Below are 21,028 nucleotides of genomic sequence, written 5' to 3'. Positions count from 1 at the left end.
GTACGCCGCGCGTATCCTCGGGGAGTTGTGAATTACAACTCCCCATGGATACTCCCTTTCCCTCAAACTTTCCATCACTCATCTTCCTTATACACCTTTTCCACTTCCACACTCCACCTTCCTTTCCATCCAATCAACTTCCACCTTTTCAAATTCAAACTCCCTCCGCAATAAATTTTAACTACCTCCTTAATTACAATTTAAATAATAAATAAAAATATTAAGCAATTAATAATTAAACATAAAAATCATAAAAACTCATTAAAAACTCATAAAACTTAAAATTAAAAATCAGAAAACTGATCAAAAACCGAAAAAATCTTTCCACCTCCCCCTCTTACGCGGGGCGTATCTCCATATACGTCCCGCGTCTTAGCCCGTTTTTCCACCAAAAAGGGGCAGGAGGTGCGATACGCGAGGCGTGCCCTCTTTCACATCCCGCGTACCCCACCAATTCTTGCGAAAAATAAGCTCAGGGGGAGGGATACGCGGGGCGTGGCCCCTTCACGCCTCGCGTACCCCTCTGGGAATCCGAGCTTTGCTTGGATTTCCCACTTTTTCCCTATTTAAACCCCTCCTCTCCCTCTCTTTCTCACTCACACAACCTACCTACACCCTCTACCCCTCACCCACTCCTCTCCTATCTTTCCCACCATGGTTAGGCGAAAACATACCGCCGACATGCGTCCCCCACGATCCACTAGGGCCCGTTCTTCCCGTTCCGCACAAAATCAACAACCACCACCATCACCCGAGCGGGAGGGGACACCACCACTTACCCGCCTACACCGGGCTCCTTTTCATCTCCTAACCGAGGGGGAGACCGAGCACTACCAAACACTTTCCGCCGCCCACTTTATGGAGCTCCCATACATTGAGCGGAACACTCTTGACCGTTTCGGCCTTGGCGGGGCTTTCGTGGAGCGCCTCCGTGCCCTCTCTTGGTACGATCACTTTCTTACACGGCACCACGTTTACCCCTCCTTAGTTTTGGAGTTCTACACCACCCTCACCTCTAACAACGTCCCCGGTGCCGCCCTCTTCAATTTCCGCCTTCACAACCACCCCTTCACCATTGATACCCAATGGCTCCGCAATCACTTCACCAAACAAGCGGAAAATGGTATCTCCCATTGGCCCGAGGATGTTTCCGCTCGTGATTTTTGGACCTCCATCACCGGGTCCGAGGATTATGATGTCTCCAACCTCCGCCCCTCTCTCATTCGTGATCCAATCCTCCAACTTCTCCACCGCTTCATCTCCATCTACTTTTCGGGGAAGTCGGAATCCACCAAGGTCAACAAGGACGAACTTTTGGCACTCTATTGTTGTGTCAACAACCGTGCCTATGACCTCTCCTATCTTGTGGCCGTCCAACTCCACCACATCTCCACCCGAAAGCAGGGCAAGATCGGGTTGGGCCATCTAGTCACTCTTTTCGCCACTTTCGCTCTTGGCGAGGCTACCATTGCTCGTCTCCTAAGCCTTTTGCCTCGGCCCGTGGAGAAAAATGCTTTTAAGTCCCTTAACCGCCCCACTTCAGGCTCGGGAGAGACTTCGGGGGCGGCTCATGCAAACGAGGAAGGGGGTTCGGATTCGGATTCAGATTTGGGTCTCAACTTTAGCCCTCCACCTAACCATGACTTCAATGCCATCTATGCTCGGTTGGATATCTTGGAGGATAACCAACGCCGCGACCGGGTTCATTATGACTCCCAATTCGCCACCCTCAACACCCACTTCGACTCCATCGAAGCATAACAACGGGAGGATCGGGTCCATCTCGATGCTCGATTCGACGCCCTCACCAACTCCTTCGCCTCATACTTCAACCTCCACGGAAATCCGCCTCCACCACAACCATAGTTTCCGTTTTTCTTTCTCTCTTTTTTTCTGTTTTCTTTATGTATTTTCTTTTGCTATTTCCTATGTTGTTCTCATGTTCTTAATGTACGACTTTGTTTCTATTTAAAATTGTTAAGTTTCGTTGTGTTTTGTGCTTTAGTTATTTCCGTTTTTATTATTTCGAATAACACCACGCAGGGCGTACCCCATGGTACGCCCCGCGTACCCACTTTTTTTATGCTTAACAAAGCTCAGAAACTCAAACACGCGGGGCGCCCTGTTCCTGCGTCCCGCGTATTTGAGTCTCTGACTCAAAACGCACTAAAAATGCTACCCTACGCGGGGCGCCCCCCTGGGCACGCCTCGCGTAGGGCCCCTGCCACTAAGGGTCTTCTTTCCCTTCATTAGCTTTATTTTTGTTTTTGTTTTAGTTTCTTTTTGCGACGCCCTTGGAATAGGCGTCATTTTAAATAACGCGGAGGGACGTGCAACCCCACACTTAACGTTTGTTTTGCACTACCAAAAACAAAAATAAAAATAACAACAAAATAATTAAACTCATTTATTGACTCTTTAAAATTTTCCCGACACGCCATCCCTCCTTCGGAAATTAATTAAAGTTCCGTTATTTGTCATCAAAAATAAAAGCGACGGAACATAAAGGAATGATTCGATTAAGAGATTTTAGTCTTGATCTTAAAGTTAGGGAATTTGTGCAAAGCTAAAAGTTAGTACTAAACTAAGGCATTGAGTCTTAAACCCGAATGTTATCTCCATAATGAACTTTGAAAAGGCAATAAAAACGGGATAGTTGAGAATTTAGCGAAGACTTGATAGTACACAAGTTAAACCCGAATCTTTGTGAGGTATTCTTGAGCCTAAAAGAGTTCGTACGAGAACTCTAATTCTTTCACAATTTTTCGAGAGCTTTGACTTCACTCGACTCATAGAATTTGCATCCAATACCGGGTTAAGTACACTTATTTGTGGTAAAAAGGCAATAGATGATAAACCGAACCCACTTAGGCTAATTTTTCTTAATTTATTTTTCTCGTTTTCATTGAACATTAGGAAACCCCTTCGAGCCTATTAACCAATTTTTTTGTTAATACCTTCTTAACATTTAATCATTTTTCCTCTTGTTCAATTACCGACATAATCAAAGTGCACCCGAATTACCCGAAATAAGTCACGGCCTTAGCAAATGAGCACCGTAAGTTCTCAAAATATTGTTTTTGTGCCTCTATCAAAACAAAGGATACAATAAAAATAAAAAGGCATTCTCAAGCTCCACCCGAGCAATTTTAAAGTATATTTTGTAAAATTCGCCAAGGCCGAAATAAACAATGATACGGGGCAATCACAAAACGGTATTTTTGAACTCGAGTTCCTTTAAACTAACCACTAAAGAAGCCACCCACATTACAACCCCCCTCCGGGTTCATTTTTAATATTGCCTAACCATATTTTAGGAGGAAAAACCCGGATGAAAATGCAAATTCGACATGATCTCGAGTAAGTGCAAAGAAGTGTGCTAAAACACCGACCCACCTAAAATTGAGCGTAAGAGCGAAATCCTTTGGTGAGGTACTATCGGGTTCTCAAAAGATAATCAACCCTCGTTAATATTGCCTATTAAATCTTGATCATGGAGGTTTCAAATAAGTTTCGTACTCAATTGTTTGCGTAGGTACTTACCGAAACCTTTGCACAAAACCATAACTTTGAAATCACGCACTTGGTAAAACCAACCTTCGGTTTGTTTCTTAATTTTCTCAATCCCTTGTCTTTCGATTTCTTTTACTTGAGGACAAGTAAAACTTTAAAGTCCGAGGAGGTTTGATAGGGGTATTTTACCCCTATCTTTTAGCGTGAATTACGGGTTGATTTTGGATAAAATAAATAAGTTTAATTATAAAAATAAAGTGTTTTGATTAAATAAAGAAATAAAAATAAATCTCGTACTTTCAGTTAATTTTCCTCGTTTTTGATTAGTTTAGGAAATAAAAACGTCAAGCTAACTCGGCTCTCAAGATTTGTATTTCAGGTACGAGAAAGGAGCAAAAATCCACTCCATACGCGGGGCGTAAAACACGGTGTCAGAAATAATTGCCTTATCCGCAGACACCACGTGGAATTGACTCAGCATATGCGGGGCGTATGCCATTCTACGCGGGGCGTATGACACATGTCGGAAATAATTGGCCGAATCCTGAAAGTCAGACTGTATTGTCTCCCGGAGTCAACTCTCCATACGCGGGGCATACTTCAGCTACGCACGGCGTAAAAGCTCCAATTCAAGCAATAAAACTTCAGAGACTCAAACACGCGGGGAGTACTTCAGCTACGCAGGGCGTGTTTGAGACAATTAGACACGGAATTGGTCCACATGCAGGAGATTTCTGACGGAATGGGCATATACGCGGGGCGTGTATCACCATACGCGGGGCGTATTATGGGATTTCTGCACTCAATGATGTTGCTCCATACTTGCACCTTGTGAAGTTACATTTGTGTCCCTAGCTTGATGTATAAATAAGAGTGACTAGCACTCAATTAAGACACACATCACCTTCTACCCTCTACCATATACACCTTGTACATAGCTACATTTTGCTTCTTTTAGATAGTTGTTGTGTAGTTTTGTAGTATAGATTCAGTTTATGTAATAAAACTCTTCCACCTCGAGAGCTTGTTCGGTTATTCTGGCGTTCCATCAACATTCCGCTCCATCGTTCGTCACCAAGCTCGAGAGTTCCACTTCCAAGTCCTAAGAGACGGCCTTGAGTCCGGTTGGCTAGTTCCGAGGGCCGATTCTTCCCTCTTCGCTTGCTAATTAGCTTGCACTCTTCTTATGTACTAGGCTTGGTTGTATTCCACATTTATGCTTTCCACATTTATAATATATGATTTGCAATTTCCGTTTCTATATACGTGTTGATGTTTATTACTTGTTTTGATACTCGTAATTGACTATTGTGTAGGGGAACGCGATTTCCGACGCCATTCGGGCTATCTTTAGGGATTCATATAGATGTTGCCCTACCGGAAGTGACGCTCCGGAAACCGTAGGAATTGACATGCCACGGAACTTATGGGCCCTAGTTTCTGATCCCCAGCATTAGACACGCCTTGACTAGGAACCACGTGGTCTAAGTACTTCACGGGTCGGTCGAACTGCACGTAGTCGTCTTTGCAAGAGTAAATTGTCAATCGAATATATTCGGAGTCATTGCCTTTTGTATTTATAACTTATCGTCGCCCATATCAATCCGTGGAGTTTCAGTTATATAAATCTGTCTCACCAATAGGTTAGGAATAGTTTGTAGTTGTGTCCCACATCAACCCCAAAGTATTCGCCGCTTAAATAACGTATAAAACCGAGTCGTTTAATACTTGCAGTTATAAATCCCGTGGATTCGATACCCGGTCTTAACCGGATTATTACTTGATACGACGGGGTACACTTGCCCCTAAGTAGTCGTAGCGTCTAGTAGAGTTAAGAACATTTAAAAGATCATATCCATATTCATAGCACATTCACCGCAATACACATTTAATCGTCATAAGAAACTCTACCACTAGGCGTCGCGCTATCAGAACCCCATAGCCATCATCATGTCTTTTATGAAACCCCATTCCACCCTATCATAGGCTTTACTCATATCAAGTTTCAAGGCACAAACCCCTTTTTTCCAGTTATTCTATGTTTCATGGAATGAAAAAGTTCAAAGGCTATTAGTGCGTTATCTGTGATAAGACAGCCGGGTACAAAAGCACTTTGGGTGGGATAAATGATTGAATCAAGTGATTCTTTCATCCGATTGGCTATTGATTTTGACACCAGTTTATATACCACATTACATAGACTAATTGGGCGCAAGTCTTTTAGGCTGCTCGGATTTTTGGTTTTTGGGATTAGGGTGATATAGGTGTGATTCATTTTTTCTGGGAAGGTTCGGGTACCATTCAGGATCTCTAGTGCTAATTTAGTGACCTCACAACCTATAATATCCTAATAGGATTTGAAAAACATACCTGACATCCCGTCCAGGTCCGGGGCTTTTGAAGTGTCTATATTCTGAAGGGCCTTTTCAACTTCTTCAACATGAAAAGGACGAGTTAGGTTTGCTATCTGATCCTCCGAGAGCATCCTATCCACCGCATTTGTGACCACTTCCGAAGCCCCAGGGTTTGAGGTAGAGAATAAGCTTTGGAAGTAGTCGACGATGATCAATTCAACATCCCTTTCAGTCTCCTTCCACACGCCTTCTTTATCTTGGAGTTTGGTAATGAGGTTTGTTTTCCTTCGTGAGCTTGCTTTTGAATGGAAAAACTTGGTGTTATGGTCACCTTCATGTAACCAGCTTACCCGAGTCCTTTGCTTCCACATGATCAACAAAAAATTTTCTTTTTGACAAAATCAACAAAAAAAAAATGAAAATTTTACAAACCAAATAGTTGTATTTGCAACGAAAAATAAAAGTATCTATCTATAAATTTTACAAACCTCATGCATTTATTTGTAATTAACTCTTGTATTTATTAGAAATTAATAAAATGAGATCCACGGTCAATATTTTATTAAATAGCAATGGTCTCTCTCCTACTTCATTATAAGCAAGCTTGTTTGATATAGGAATAAGCAATTCAATTTGAAAGGGAATAAAGATGCATGAATGGGTTACACTTTTCTAAAGCATAAAGCAATAATTAAATATATCACATTAACAAAGTTAAAGTATAATATTAATAAGATGGTTGTGTTTTATGAGGGTCCAAAATACTCTAAAATCATGATAAATAGTTTGAACTAAAAATTTAAGTTTATAATTAAGTTCCAATCATATATTTTATATTGATATTTGACAATATGTAATATTATTTAAGGTTGACTTATCAAGTCGTTTAAACTAAAAATCTTCTAATACATACAACAAACTTTAATCGTGAAACGCTTCATCAAAAAGGTATATAACGAAGTTTGGAACAATGTCAAATATTAAAATTAAAATACATAGTCTATTTTTCCTAAAAAAAATACATAGCCTATTTTACAATGTAAAATGAATAATATATTTATCTTACAAATACATAAAAATATCATTTATTTATCTTTTTCCTTAAAGTAGTAGTAATACATAGAAGCCTAATAATGTTAAGACGAATTCAAATATTTATTGCCAATTAATTGATTTATATTTATTTGTTTCGCCAGTGACAAATTCAACCAAGACGAAATCAAGTTCAAGGGCAGGAAACATTCCGAGGACTTAATAGCATAATATTTTCACTTTTCAATAATTTTCACATAACACTGTAAAAATGACACGTAAGACATTGTTATCTAATGTTTTTTTCTCCCTTTTTATTTTTTTTAAGTCAAGATTCTTATTTTTTTTTTTTTAATAGATAGAGATGCTAGAATGGGTTAGATTTTTCTAAAGCAAACGATAATAATTAAATATATCACGTTAACAAAGTAAAAAAAGATTTTTTTTGCATTGACAAAAATACTTTTAGGCCTTATTTGATAAGTCACTTAATGATTTAAATTAAAATATTAAGCACTTATTTAATTTAAGTGCGTTTGATAACAATTATTTCTTCACCATGTAATAAATTAAATTAACAATTATCAACTAATATTTTTATAACAATTATATCACTCAATATTTTCGGCACTTATAATATTCAGTATTTAAAATTAAGCACTTATTTTTTTAGCACTTAACTAGTTTTTGGCCCGTGCGATGCACGGATTCATCTTAATATATAAATATTAATAAAAATACAATCTAATAATTACAATTAATGACATAAATGTGTTATATAAATTAAATATTATTATTTGATTTTTACATTTACTTTAAATAATATTTTTATAGATAAATATAATAATAAAATAAAAACTAATATATTATATATTATATTATATTTTTTATCAGTAAAAAAGGAGGAAGTGACACATCAGTTCCATCGTTACTGTTTTATATTATATATAGATTTCCAGTTTTATCAAACAGCACCTTGGTCTTATCAGCATTTTTAATTTTTAATAATATTCCGCGAAAATCTTTTGATTTGTTAACAATGATAAGTTTGACAAGAAAAACCACAGGAGCACCTACAAATCCTTGTAACTACAAGGTTTTTTCTTTAAAAAAAATTAACCCTATTTTTTTTTTTTTTTTTTCAGTTAAGCTTGGAGCTTTCAGTTGCTTATGACACAAATATACAATCAATGATTCAATTAGAGTGTTGACATTAGCTTCTTCTTGGGATGTCATGTAAGAATTGTGCAGATATACAAGTTACAACAATATGTTGTCTAGAAAGGTTGTCTTTTTTCGCAACTTTTAAATAAGATTAAGCAGTAATTCTCTAGAATCTCTCCTTTTTTAGCTTGTTCTGGATCATCATACGGCAACATGATTTGCATAAGCAAAAGTAACGAATTAGAGTCACACTTGTTGGGTTGAAAACACTTTTAAAATATAAATCAACTGTGTCACAAATTGACTTGCGAACTCGTTATAATATTTACGAGTTGATAGATCATATCAACTTTCATTTAACAAATTTAACCTTAAATATGTAGATAACATATATTATCCATTTAACAAATTTAACCTTAAATATGTAAATAACATATATTATCGTGTCTTTCAAGAAAAAAAAACATATATTATCGTGAGTTTATAAGTAATTTTATCTTACTTTATTGATAAATTTGTTAATAGATTAATTAGACAGAGATTTTATAATCTATTTAGTTGACTATAAATGTCGTAATAGATTAATCGAATCAAACTAAGTCTTATATTTTTCACCCATATTCAATTTGCTTAATTAATAGTGTCAATCCGTTTAAAGGCTATTTAGAGTCTTTAAAATGCTGGAGCTATCCCTTGTTATAAGGGATGATGATAAGAGTAAAAATTATTAGACTATGTAATATTCTGTTATTTATCTCTAGCCTAGAATATAGATTCAGTTGTTGACTATAGTTGTTCACTATAGAGTGAACTGTATTCTGTATAAATACGACACTTCATATCAATAACAAACACAGAGAATTACACTCTTACATGGTATCAGAGACCCTAACCCTAACCCTCACCTCTCTTTCTCCTTCACTGTTGCCGCCGCCGCGACACCATCTCTAACCTCACGGCCGCCGCCGCCGTTCTTCATTCCGGCCACCTTCCCTTTACCGATTTAGCACAAAATCGCAACCCCCCCTTATTCCTCCCGTCGACCATAATGAGTACCAACACAGAAAACTCCTCAACCGGTACCCCGCCCAAAACAAATTCAAACATGGACAACACAGACACAAACCCTAATCACCATCCGTCCCTCACCGTCTCCAATATATCTACCTTCATCAAAATAACCCTCGACGTAGAAAAAGGGCATTATCCTACTTGGGCTGTGTTCAAGCTCCATGCCACAGCATTCCAGGTCCTGGACCATATATTTCCTCCATCACCCACAAACCCTTCCGCCAATACTCTCCAACAATCCAACCCCAATCTCTGGTCTCGCATTGATGCCGTTGTTCTTCAATGGATCTATAGCACCATCTCCCTCGACCTTCTCCATACTATTATTGAAGCTGACTCCACAGCCGCCAGGGCTTGGAGTTGTCTACAGGAAATCTTTTCAGACAACAAGAATTCCCGAGCTCTCTTTCTCCAGCAAGAGTTCTCCAAAACCAAACTTAGTGACTATTCTGACATCTCAACCTATTATCAGCATCTCAAATCTTTGTCTGATCAATTGTCAAATGTGGATTGTCCGGTTACCAATGATCAGATGGTGCTACAACTTATATCCGGTCTGACTGAGGCTTATGATATCGTTGGTACTCAAATTAGACATGGGGATCCACTTTCATCTTTTCAGAGAGCCCGATCCATGCTGATTCTGGAAGAAACAGCTCATGCCCGCAAGAATCCTCCTCAATCTGAACCAGTTGCATTGACTGTGTCGTCCACTGAAGCTATGGTTGCGCCGTCGCACCACTCACCGCGACCCGCGCATTATCGCGGCTCCTCCTCTTACCGCGGAGGCACACACGGTGGTCGTTCCAATCGCGGCAGAGGCGGTCGACACCACTACCGGTCGTCTCAGCCACCGCACTATCGCCCTGCTGCCCTTCCTCCTTGGGGATATACCTACCCTTGGGCACCACCGCAACAATGGGCTACTCCTCCATGCCCTTACCCTACTTCAGGCAGGCAGCCGTCACAATCCGGTATTTTAGGACCTCGTCCTCACGTGTAGTAAGCACACCTTCATATGGAATCACCATCATATGTGCCTACTGATATTGCTGAAGCTATGCACACCATGACACTTGCTCCACCTCCTGATCAATGGCACATGGACACAGGAGCTACTTCACACATGACAACTGACAAAGGTACACTCACCTCTTATTTCAATTCGAACCTCAATGAAAATATAATTATTGGTAATGGTCATTGTATGCCTGTTTGTGGATCTGGTAATGCATATCTAGATTCTAGTCATCACCGATTAAAGTTAACCAATGTTTTGCATGCACCTCATCTTATCAAAAATCTCATTTCTGTCCGTCAATTTACTAAAGATAACCATGTTTCTGTGGAATTTGATCCTTTGGGTTTTTCTATGAAGGATTTACGGACGGGCACTATTATCATGAGATGTAGAAGTTCCGGCGCCCTATATCCCGTCACCTCTAGCTCCCACAATTCCGCGTCGTCTCATTCAGTCTTTACTGCTTTGTCTTCCGCCGTTTGGCATAATAGATTAGGACATCCAGGGCTTCCTGTTTTGAACGCCCTGCTCAATAAAAAGTTGATTTCTTGTAATCGTCAAGGATAGGCTATAAAGGCTGGTTACCAGGTACCGGGTCAAAGAGAAGGGAAAATGAAAAAAATAAGCCAGTTAACCCCGCCCTTCAGTTGACCAATTCCCTACCCCATTCCAAGTAGCCACCGTCGTATTGAATGATCCCGGTCGTTTGCCGGGTAAATCCCTTATGATACACCAGATCCGTCTCGGTTATTGATAGATGGGGTTATTTTTATATAATATTTCTATTTCTAAAGTTAAGGATACTTCTGTTTGTTCTTCATGCATTAATGGAAAACAAGTAAAATTACCTTTTCAGTCCTCCAACAATTTTGCTTGTATGCCTTTCGATTTAATTCATAGCGATATTTGGACTTCACCCGTTCTTAGCTCGGGTGGCCATCGGTTTTATGTACTGTTTTTAGATTCATACACCAATTTCCTTTGGACATTTTCGTTAGCCCACAAATCTCAAGTCTATTCCGCTTTTCTTATTTTTCGGTCATATGTTCGAACTCAATTTGAAAGAGAAATTAAGGTTTTTCAGTGTGACAATGGGGGTGAATTCAATAACAATTCCTTTAAACAATTTTGTCAAACAAACGGAATGCAATTTCGGTTCTCATGTCCATATACCTCACCTCAAAATGGGAAATCAGAACGCACCATTCGCACCATTAATAATCTGATTAGAACAGTCATGCATCATGCCTCTATTCCTCTTAAATTCTGGCAACATGCTCTCGAATTAGCAACTTATCTCCTAAATATATATCCACACAAAGTTCTAGGATACCAATCACCTACCAAAATTCTGTATAAACAGGAACCCACCTATTCCCACTTGCGTGTCTTCGGATGCCTTTGCTTCCCTCTAATTTCGTCCCAAACACGAAATAAGCTCGAGTCTCGCTCTTCTCCATGTGTTTTCTTAGGCTATCCATCTAATCACAGAGGATATAAATGTCTGGACATGTCTAGAAATAAGATCATAATATCCCGTCATGTCATTTTTTACGAATCGACCCTTCCGTTTTCAACCGCACCTCTTAATCGCGCATCTCCCTCACAAACTTCTGCCGAGTCGGACAACACCTTCCTACCTGCTGTCCAGTTTCGAACTCACACTCCCCGTCACAATTCCTTCCATCCCGAGTCTGTCGCGTCCCCCATTTATGTTGCGTCTGCGTAGCCGTTCGCGTCACCCGTCATTCCCTCCAGTCCACCCGAGTCGTCCGCATCGCCTAACCCCAATTCCAGTCGTGTCAGTTCGTCTGTATCGTCTTCTGTCCCGTCCAGTCCAAACAGATCGTTCGAGTCGTCTCCCGTCTCGTCATCTAATCGCAGTCCGTCCGACTCCTCGTCTGCGTGCACAACGCAAACGCATTCCTCCAAACCTGTCTCGTCTTCCATCTCCTCCTCTAATACATCACAAACTCCTTCTGATACTACTGCCTCTTCTCCTCAATTACAAGTTCTTGGTACTCACAAAATGACCACGAAAGCTCAACATGGCATCCATAAACCTCGTCGAATGCTCAATCTATCCGCCTTAACAAAACCTACCATCTCTCCGCTTCCAAAAACACCCGCTCTTGCATTAAGTGATCCAAACTGGATACAAGCCATGACTAATGAATTTGAGGCTCTTATTGCAAATAAGACGTGGGTACTTGTACCCCGTCCAAAATGTGCTAATATTATTCGTAGTTGGTGGATTTTCAGGCACAAAACAAAGTCGGATGGCTCCTTTGAGCGATATAAAGCAAGATTGGTTGGGAATGGTTCCGGGCAGTTGGCAGGAGTTGATTGTGGTGAAACATTTAGCCCTGTGGTTAAACCAGCCACTATCCGTGCTGTCCTCAGCATAGAACTGTCTAAAAATTGGAAAATTCGGCAATTAGACGTAAAAAATGCCTTCCTGCATGGGGATCTTACTGAAACCGTTTACATGCATCAGCCACTGGGGTTCCGGGATTCCAGGTATCCTGATCATGTCTGTCTGCTACAGAAATCATTATACGGTCTCAAGCAGGCACCTCGGGCCTGGTATCAGCGGTTTGCTAATTTTGTCATTCAAATCGGTTTCTCCAATAGCATCTCTGACAGCTCATTATTTATCTACAGACAAGGCTCTGGCACGGCATACATCCTTCTGTATGTCGACGATATAGTGCTAATCACCTCTTCTGACACACTTCAGGCTTCAGTAATGTCACAATTGAGCTCCGAATTTGCAATGAAAGATTTGGGCCCTCTGCACTATTTTTTGGGCATATCAGTAACTCACTCTCCTGGCTCTCTCTTCCTATCTCAGCGGAAGTATGCTTCTGAAATAATTGCAAAAGCCGGACTCAGCTCGTGCAATTCGGCTACCACTCCGGTTGACACCAAATAAAAGCTCAGTATCTCTTCTGGTTCCGCTTACCATGACCCCACCGAATACAGACGATTGGCTGGTGGTCTTCAATATCTCACCCTTACCCGACCCGATATCTCATACGCAGTTCAACAGATATGCTTGTTCATGCACAACCCAAAAACTACACACATGGCTGCTCTTAAACGCATCCTCAGGTATGTTCAGGGCACTCTTGACTTTGGCCTCACACTTCTAGCATCTTCTCCCAGTCAATTGATCTCCTATACGGATGCCGATTGGGCAGGCTGTCCCGACACTCGCCGATCAACATCAGGCTACTGTGTATTCCTAGGGGACAATCTAATCTCTTGGTCAGCAAAACGACAGCCAACACTGTCCCGATCCAGCGCAGAGGCCGAATATCGCGGCGTTGCCAACGTCGTGTCTGAGACATGCTGGATTTGCAATCTGCTTTTAGAACTTGGCTGTCCGATTCAGAAATCTTCAATAGTGTACTGTGACAATGTCAGCGCCGTGTATCTCACAAGCAACCCAGTTCAGCATCACCGCACTAAGTATGTGGAAATGGATATTCACTTTGTCCGAGAACGCGTTGCAAAATGAGAAGTCCATGTCCTTCACATGTCATCTCGCTATCAAATCGCTGACATCTTCACCAAAGGTCTCCCGTCAACACTATTTGAAGATTTTCGCAATAGTCTCAATGTTCACCCTCCGAACCTTTCGATTACGGGGGTGTATTAGACTATGTATTTAGTTATTATTTATCTGTAATATTCTGTTATTTATCTCTAGCCTAGAATATAGGTTCAGTTGTTGACTATAGTTGTTCACTACAGAGTGAACTGTATTCTGTATAAATACGACACTTCATATCAATAACAAACACAGAGACTTACACTCTTACAAAAATGAATTGAATCTCATATCTGGAAAAAAAAAAAAGTAACTGAGACTTATTAATAAAGCAGATTTCAATAATACAAGTAGATGCATTTTAAAATTGTGAATCCAAAAGTGTTGAATTTGGATCAAAACGAATAATATCTACAATCTGTTGGATCAAATTGTTACAAGTACAATAGAAAAGGAGATCCTTGTAGAGTACAAGTAGGGATCGCCATCCCATCCCTATCATTAGAGAAATATTTTTCTCAATCTCCGTATTAAAGGTGGATAATTCTCGCTCCGTTTGCAATCCTTAACTGGATGAATGGCGGAGCTGAGAGTTGAATATATATTCTCTACAAAATCAAACACAACATTACCATCAAGATTGACAATGTCTTTCTTGAATAAAAGCATGATGCTATCATCCATTTGATTTTTCATTTTTCAAGAATCAAATATCTACTTCAAAAAAGCTCATAAATTAAGAAGAAATATTATTATCACCATATCACATTAACTATAACATAAACATTGATATACTACTTAAATCTAATTGCATGAAAGGCTCATGCAAAATGGGGATCAAGAGAGAGTGATGCAGACAGGCCATCAATTTAACTTGATATGCAAACAAATGTTAGTGCCATAGCAGAAGATCAGAGAGTAGGTACGTGTGTATATAAATAACGACTTGCTTCCAAGATTGCTAATCATGATTGCAACACTTCAACTTCATTTCTACTCAATCTTCATAACCACTATTTTAATTTCATTCATTCATGGAATCTCAATAATATTTATATATATATATCTAAGTTTTTACCTCTGCCACCATGTAAACTTAAAAACATGAAAAGGGAGCAGCTCACCATGGGATGCTTTCAAAGGGCTTCACCTGCACTTAAGGAGATCTTGCTCCAGATGTACCGGTAAGGCCCGTAACCACATTTCAATATATTTTTCATAGGAATTATGATAATAACAGTCTGCTGCATCAGAAAACGTTTCGCAGTAACAGCTTAATCTGACTCAGATTATAAAGCACATAATTGATCTTTGACGTGAAGTTTTCGCCTTTTCATCATGTTGACAAAAATGTTAATAATTAATACAGAATTAGGAATAATTGGAAGCTGTAGCCTGTAGATAATCAGATTCCCCCTTATGGCGGACACGATGTGAATTCCAGGTAGGTAAGCAATTAACCAGAAGTTGGTAGGAGAAAAGCTGAACAGTTCACTACATTAGCAATTGTTGGATTCTTACTGTTTTCTACTCTCCCACTCACATTAACAAGGAAGTGTGAACATCCTTCTGATGGAGAAGTTCTACAGTGGTCCGGGACCACTTAGATGGTGACACATCACCATCTGAATGGTCCCTGACCATACTAGAAAATTTCCCTCTGATGGGTTAATTGGCTGGTGTAATGTAGGCAGATTTAATACCTTCAGCTTTCCAGCTGAGTAAAACACATCATATCTCCAAAAAGGCAAAATTAACAAAGAAATCACCCATATATAACTTACTCAAGACAAAAAAAAAAAAAAAACACTGTGAGCTAAAACCAGTAACCTGAATTAATTTCTTAAAACATAACTTCCAGATAAGGGATTATTGGAGAAGCTCTATGTACCTACAGATAATAGATGTGAAATTTAATAATAAAGAAAAGAGAAAAGCTGGGCTCAGAAAGTCTGAGACCCAAGTATCAAGCATTTCTGCAATAAAAGTTCATAGTTTCTCTTTTCTCTTTTACATTTTCCTGCAAGCAAATTGCTAGACAGTCGAGTTGCATGTACTTATTATAACGAAAGTAAATGATAATAGAAGTATATTTTTTTTTATAGTGCTGAAAGACCGATCGAAATTGATCATCACTTGCATGAATTTGGATCAGTAGAATACCACATTCAGGTAAATTTTTCACCACTCAGAGAATAATTTGACTTGCCTTTATGTTTTGATTGGACCTGTTTTAGCTAACATATTAAATCATATCTTGTGTATTTATATGCATAGTTATGAAGATAGCTTTCTTCTCTTTTCAATACTAAACTCCAACAAAATACTTGAGAACTATCTGATAAGTTTAACAGTCTTCAGCAACAGATCCAAATTATAAATGCCTGTCAATATCAACTACACTGCTGTCTCACGGAGCCCTGCAACCTTATGGGATCTCAGCATACACAATGAGAATGATAAAGGATTTATGTTTCAATGCCGTCGAAATTGTTGAACCCCCAAGAGAAGGATACCAGCTCACCCTAAAACTAAATTTTGACAAGATTCGAAGTGGAAAAGGTTTGTTGCTACTCCTAATTAACCTCATCATATGCAGTTCCTTCAATATTTAAGAATGGCTTAAAATTCACAAGTGATGCCAACTAATGTTTTTGCATTGTTAATTTCTATCACAGAGGTCATTTAACTACTCTATGAAACCTAAATATGATTTCAACTGTAGTACATGCTATATTGAAAAAAAGATAAGAATACTTTCTCAAAAGTAGCAGATAGATCTCAAATCAAAGCAAAATGTGGCAAAAAAAAAAAACTATGACCTGTATAGGTTAAAGGAGAGACTTTTGCAAGACATCAACTAAATCAAGCAACAGAAACCAGAGTATGCTGCTCTGAAGGCAAAACTTAACATATAACACAAAAAAATTAAATTGTAGTAAATGGTTAGACCTGCTATTTTGATCAAATCAACAACTATCTCAAGAGCAGATTCTGACATACTTGAATACAACAAATTGAAAAGATTTGGATGATAAAGGTGCTGAAATAAAGTCAAAGAACTCAGATTCAATAAGCTTCAATTGTTGGTTTCAGCTGTAATTAAGATCCAATCCATGAATGCATTAGAGAATATAGATGGATCCATAGATAATAATATAATATGTAATGTATACACAGAGAGAGGGCATTCGCGCATATGGCCACGTTACTTAAAGAAAAGAATATTATATATGCTAAGGAAAGACAAAACATTCAGGTCAAAATATTAGGATTGGCTACTCTTGCTAAAGAAATAATTATGATAGAAGTGATTTCAAGAATTTAAATAATTGAAAAACGATAAACTTCTTCCTCCAAACATGTAGTCATTTGTAGAATAAATAGTAAAGAACACTAACACCAATCATGTAACTATATTCCAGTTCATTGATATAAAAAGCATAGGCACATACATATTTAGATGATATAAAGCAGTGACTTTCATACTCATGATTCTGCATATTTTTCTGTTCCAGACCCAGAAAAGATCATTCAACAAATTGCTGCAGTGCAAGCTGTAATACTAAGTTCCCAGCTGAAAGAAATGTTGGAGAATGTCAATGCACAAGATATATGTCAGGGCACGTATAAGCCGTTCAAACTTGTATATCATCCAAGAGAGCCTTTTTATGTTATAAAAAAACAGGTATTTTTCACTCAAGGAAGAATTAACTCTCAGTTGAAGCCCAATTCATATTAGAATTTTTTTTGGAAAGATATCATAATTAACCACATTCCAAGAGTTAATTATACTTTTCTAGGTATTTAGACTCTGTCCAAAATGCCATAAATCTATAGTTCCTTCCTAAATAGTATATTTCAACTCCAAGCAATTAGAACATATTCGAGCAAAATCAAATGGTGTGCTAAATTCAGCCACTTAGAGAAGCAATGTAAACCTCCAAAAACTGTAGTCCAGAACTAACAAAAAGCATCACGAAACATTAGTATTTAGATTTTCCACCAAAAACCATCCTACTCACTTTCTTCATATCATCAGCAGTGATGTTCATTCATCTTCCAGGATTATATAAAGATTGTTTGACATTTCTTCTGTGAGTCAAGATTGTCTAATTTAAAGTAAATTACTGTTGGACAGCCACGAAAATTCACTGCAGTATTTCCAATGCGTTTTAAAGAACCATCAGATGTGATAATTGCCACAGCATTTTTTCAGGTTCGTAACACAGGAGATATTCTTCATATCTTTTCTTCAAGTCTTCCATTGTCTTGGGATTAACGGTATTTGTTACCTTTTCATTTTTCAATAGGAACTCGTGGATGTGGGAAATTCAGAAAAATGGGCTAAAGCACCACCTTGCAGCTGGTCACCCATTCCTCCGCCGGAATTGAGAGGAGAGCCTTTAGAAGATTTAAGCACCAATGGGGGATTTGTTTGTTTTGGTACCTCATCTAACTATCCTGAACACACAACCACACATTGCGTGGTTAAACAGTATTGCAATTCACTTGGGAAAATATCATTCGTGAATGAAAAAAGGAAAAAAAAAAAACATGAGTCCTAATCATATAGTTGCAAACAAAATATAGGCATGGATTATTTGATTACACACTTTTCATCTGAAATTTAGATGCAGCATTTGGTTCTCTTCCACTTATCTGTTATTTTCCATAAGCAAGAAAAGTTTTGAGCATATCAGACTTGACAAATTTACTTCTATATTTCAGATATTTCACCACATCATGTTGAGGGTAAAAAACTAGATAAGACTATATGGAGTCTATTAAACTTCTACGCCTGTGTGAAAAACCATGTAAAGGTAATATATCTATTTTCCTGTGTATACTTTGTTGAGGAGATCAGGATGTCTTAGCAGTGGGTTGTTAACCACTTTCTCTGACATGATTTATTGAATAGTGCACTAAAGGTTTCATACAGAGAAGGATGCAGAAGCGTTTAGAAAGCTTGGCTGAGGTGCTGAACTCAAAACCTTAAAAACAATACATCATAATTAAATGCGAACCAATTCATGAACCCAAATACATTCCTTTTTATAAACAGAATTTTTTTCCTACAACTTAAAAAACATTGTTTCCTTACTTTTCAGCTACATGCTAAATGGAAAGTTTAGACTGAACCTAGCAACTTGATAATGTGAAAAGAAGCAAACATGACATAACTTCTGAGCAATCTATAAAAAGAGCATGATCCAATAAGATGGCTAGACTAACTCTCTTGTTGCAACTTGCAGATCTTGCACAAGGACAATCAGGAAGAAAATGAAGACAATAAAAGGGTTAAAGGTATGGTTTCAGCTAAATTACATTTATAAAGACAATGATATTGAACAATAACTTGAAGAAAAAATGGCAAATTATATTTTCCGCTTGAGGCACCAAAGGGTGTTTCTACATTTCGATGGATGCAAAGCTGAGATATACTTAGCCGATCAAACTGTACTTCCAATGTCAACATGCTGCTCACAGAAGTTTTGGAAACAAGATATTTTATATAATAAACTAATTTCTTATCAACTCCACGGTTTGAAATCTACAACAAGTGTAGCAATTTTTTCAAAAACTAGAATGAACTTCTATTATACATTTTTTAAAATTCTAACGGTCTTCACATTCCAGAAAATTCAAGGTTTACATATGTCAGAAAATTGGTCAGATTGCCAAAATCTGGAATGCTCAAGAAAAGATGCCGTGAATTTGCCAGAAAGATCAAGCGAATCCGTTTTCGGATTAAAATCCATGGATTTCAGCGTTTCAGGAGACGGTGGTTGACACTTCCCAGCTTTTCTTCTCCAGTGGGATATGCCAAACTAGATTAAATTTATATGCCATCTGTAATATCTTTATAAGGAAAAAAGGTATGGCTTTCCATGCTAGTTGTGGACTTCTTTATCTTCCATGATACTTAACACAAGCCTTTTCTCTTAGCAATATGTACACACAAAAATGCATAATATTTAAGTCCATTGAGCTTGAAGCAACACCAGCCAAACCAATTCAGGAGCCATGAGACAGTGTATCAAATTATTAACTTGTGATATTGACAACTACAAGACACTGAGAGATTTAAAGTAATATCAGTTGCTGAACAAAAGGAATCTAAAACAAAGATAGAAAAGATCGCCTTTTCTAGTGCTATGATATTTTAGCATACAGAAATCGATCTTACCAGTGGAATATGCAAGACAGAGAGCCAAACTCCCCATCAATCTGGATTGCTTCAAAAACCTTTAAAGACAGCAAGAAAGGAGAACAAATTAATTCCAGAGTTACTTGTATGATGATAAACTTGTAACCATAATAGCCAGTGGATAATTGACACATATTGTGCGCATGTCCATGAAACTTAAAGACTTCTCGACAAACCTTCAGCAGCTATCTCCTCCCTGCCAACATGAACCCTTTCTTTGGCATGCAAAACATCTGTAATCAAATAAACTAACTTCGACAATTATCAGGAATGAACAGTTGTGCTGCAATGGACTCCTGAGTTTCAATATGTTTCTGCTTTATAGGAGTTCGTTTCAAAGCTTAGATAGCTACATCTCATCCTGAACAACCTCAAACATTTGCACTGCACGAGGCTCCAAAAGGATACATGAATGAAAATAAAATTAAATCTACCGGATACATGATACCAAATTGACCCTGAAAGTATGTTCAACTAAACTCAATTACAACTAGTTTCAAATCTCGAAATAGTCAAAAGTGGCTAAATAAACATCCGTTTTGTTGTATCTAGATACAAATTTTAAGCAACTTCAAATTTCAAACTTATTTCTTTATATGCACATGCACAAGTTTAACAAATTCAACTGAAATTATTTTCCATCTGCTTGTCAGCATGCTTCCACACCCATGCATCTCAAGGTCTATGTCACACACCAAGTTATCTTACATAGTGTACCGTATACTTTTTCTTGATTGACTGTACCATTAATTGGTGTATTCATTCTGCGGTTTGAGAAAAGCAAATAAAAGCAAAAAATTTAGAAATTTCCTCTGAATCTTTTCAACATCATAGCCATGAAAATTCTTCTTAAATCATCTAAATGTCAGGCGCCCCATAGTTTTTCTCTTTTTACATGATGAAACAAGCCAGTGAACAGATATCTTGTTAAAATCAACCAGCAACCTGAGAACTATGGAATAGGGAATCAATGCACATAACAGTGTAAAAGGGCGGCCCGGTGCACTACGCGTCCCCGCTGAGCGAGGGTCCGGGGAGGGGTCCCACCACAAGGGTGTACTGGGAGCAAACCTTCCCCTACCAATTTATTTGGCAAGAGGCCGCTC

At 38.4% G+C, this 21,028-nt stretch overlaps 1 protein-coding gene across 2 annotated transcripts; it reads left to right on the top strand.

Moving 5' to 3' along the window:
- The first annotated feature begins 14,762 nt into the window (after window positions 1-14,762).
- Window positions 14,763-19,659, top strand: LOC136219504 (actin-related protein 2/3 complex subunit 2B). 2 transcript variants are annotated; one of them, XM_066006924.1, is made up of 10 exons: window positions 14,764-14,895; window positions 15,817-15,883; window positions 16,066-16,273; window positions 17,230-17,399; window positions 17,853-17,930; window positions 18,025-18,157; window positions 18,443-18,534; window positions 18,633-18,689; window positions 18,967-19,018; window positions 19,352-19,659. In XM_066006924.1, exons 1-10 carry the CDS (start codon window positions 14,816-14,818, stop codon window positions 19,549-19,551), a joined length of 1,137 nt encoding a protein of 378 aa, XP_065862996.1. In that variant the 5' UTR covers window positions 14,764-14,815; the 3' UTR covers window positions 19,552-19,659. The 2 variants fall into 2 exon arrangements, with proteins under 2 accessions (XP_065862997.1, XP_065862996.1); XM_066006925.1 differs by lacking the exon at window positions 18,633-18,689 and having other exon boundaries at window positions 14,763-14,895.
- Window positions 19,660-21,028: the final 1,369 nt, after the last annotated feature.

This window comes from Euphorbia lathyris, chromosome 2, assembly GCF_963576675.1.
Source record: "Euphorbia lathyris chromosome 2, ddEupLath1.1, whole genome shotgun sequence".
NCBI lineage: Eukaryota > Viridiplantae > Streptophyta > Magnoliopsida > Malpighiales > Euphorbiaceae > Euphorbia > Euphorbia lathyris.
Note: the sequence above shows the minus strand (reverse complement) of the source record. Positions and strands in the feature narration are given on the sequence as shown.

What these genes read in the sequence shown, in the direction of transcription:
- LOC136219504 (XM_066006924.1), top strand. Translation starts at nt 14,816, where the DNA reads ATGAAAAGGGAGCAGCTCACCATGGGATGCTTTCAAAGGGCTTCACCT. An exon ending in CAAGATTCGAAGTGGAAAAG is followed by an intron (nt 16,274 to 17,229) that starts GTTTGTTGCTAC and finishes TTTCTGTTCCAG; the next exon opens with ACCCAGAAAAGATCATTCAA. An exon ending in GTTTAGAAAGCTTGGCTGAG is followed by an intron (nt 18,690 to 18,966) that starts GTGCTGAACTCA and finishes TGCAACTTGCAG; the next exon opens with ATCTTGCACAAGGACAATCA.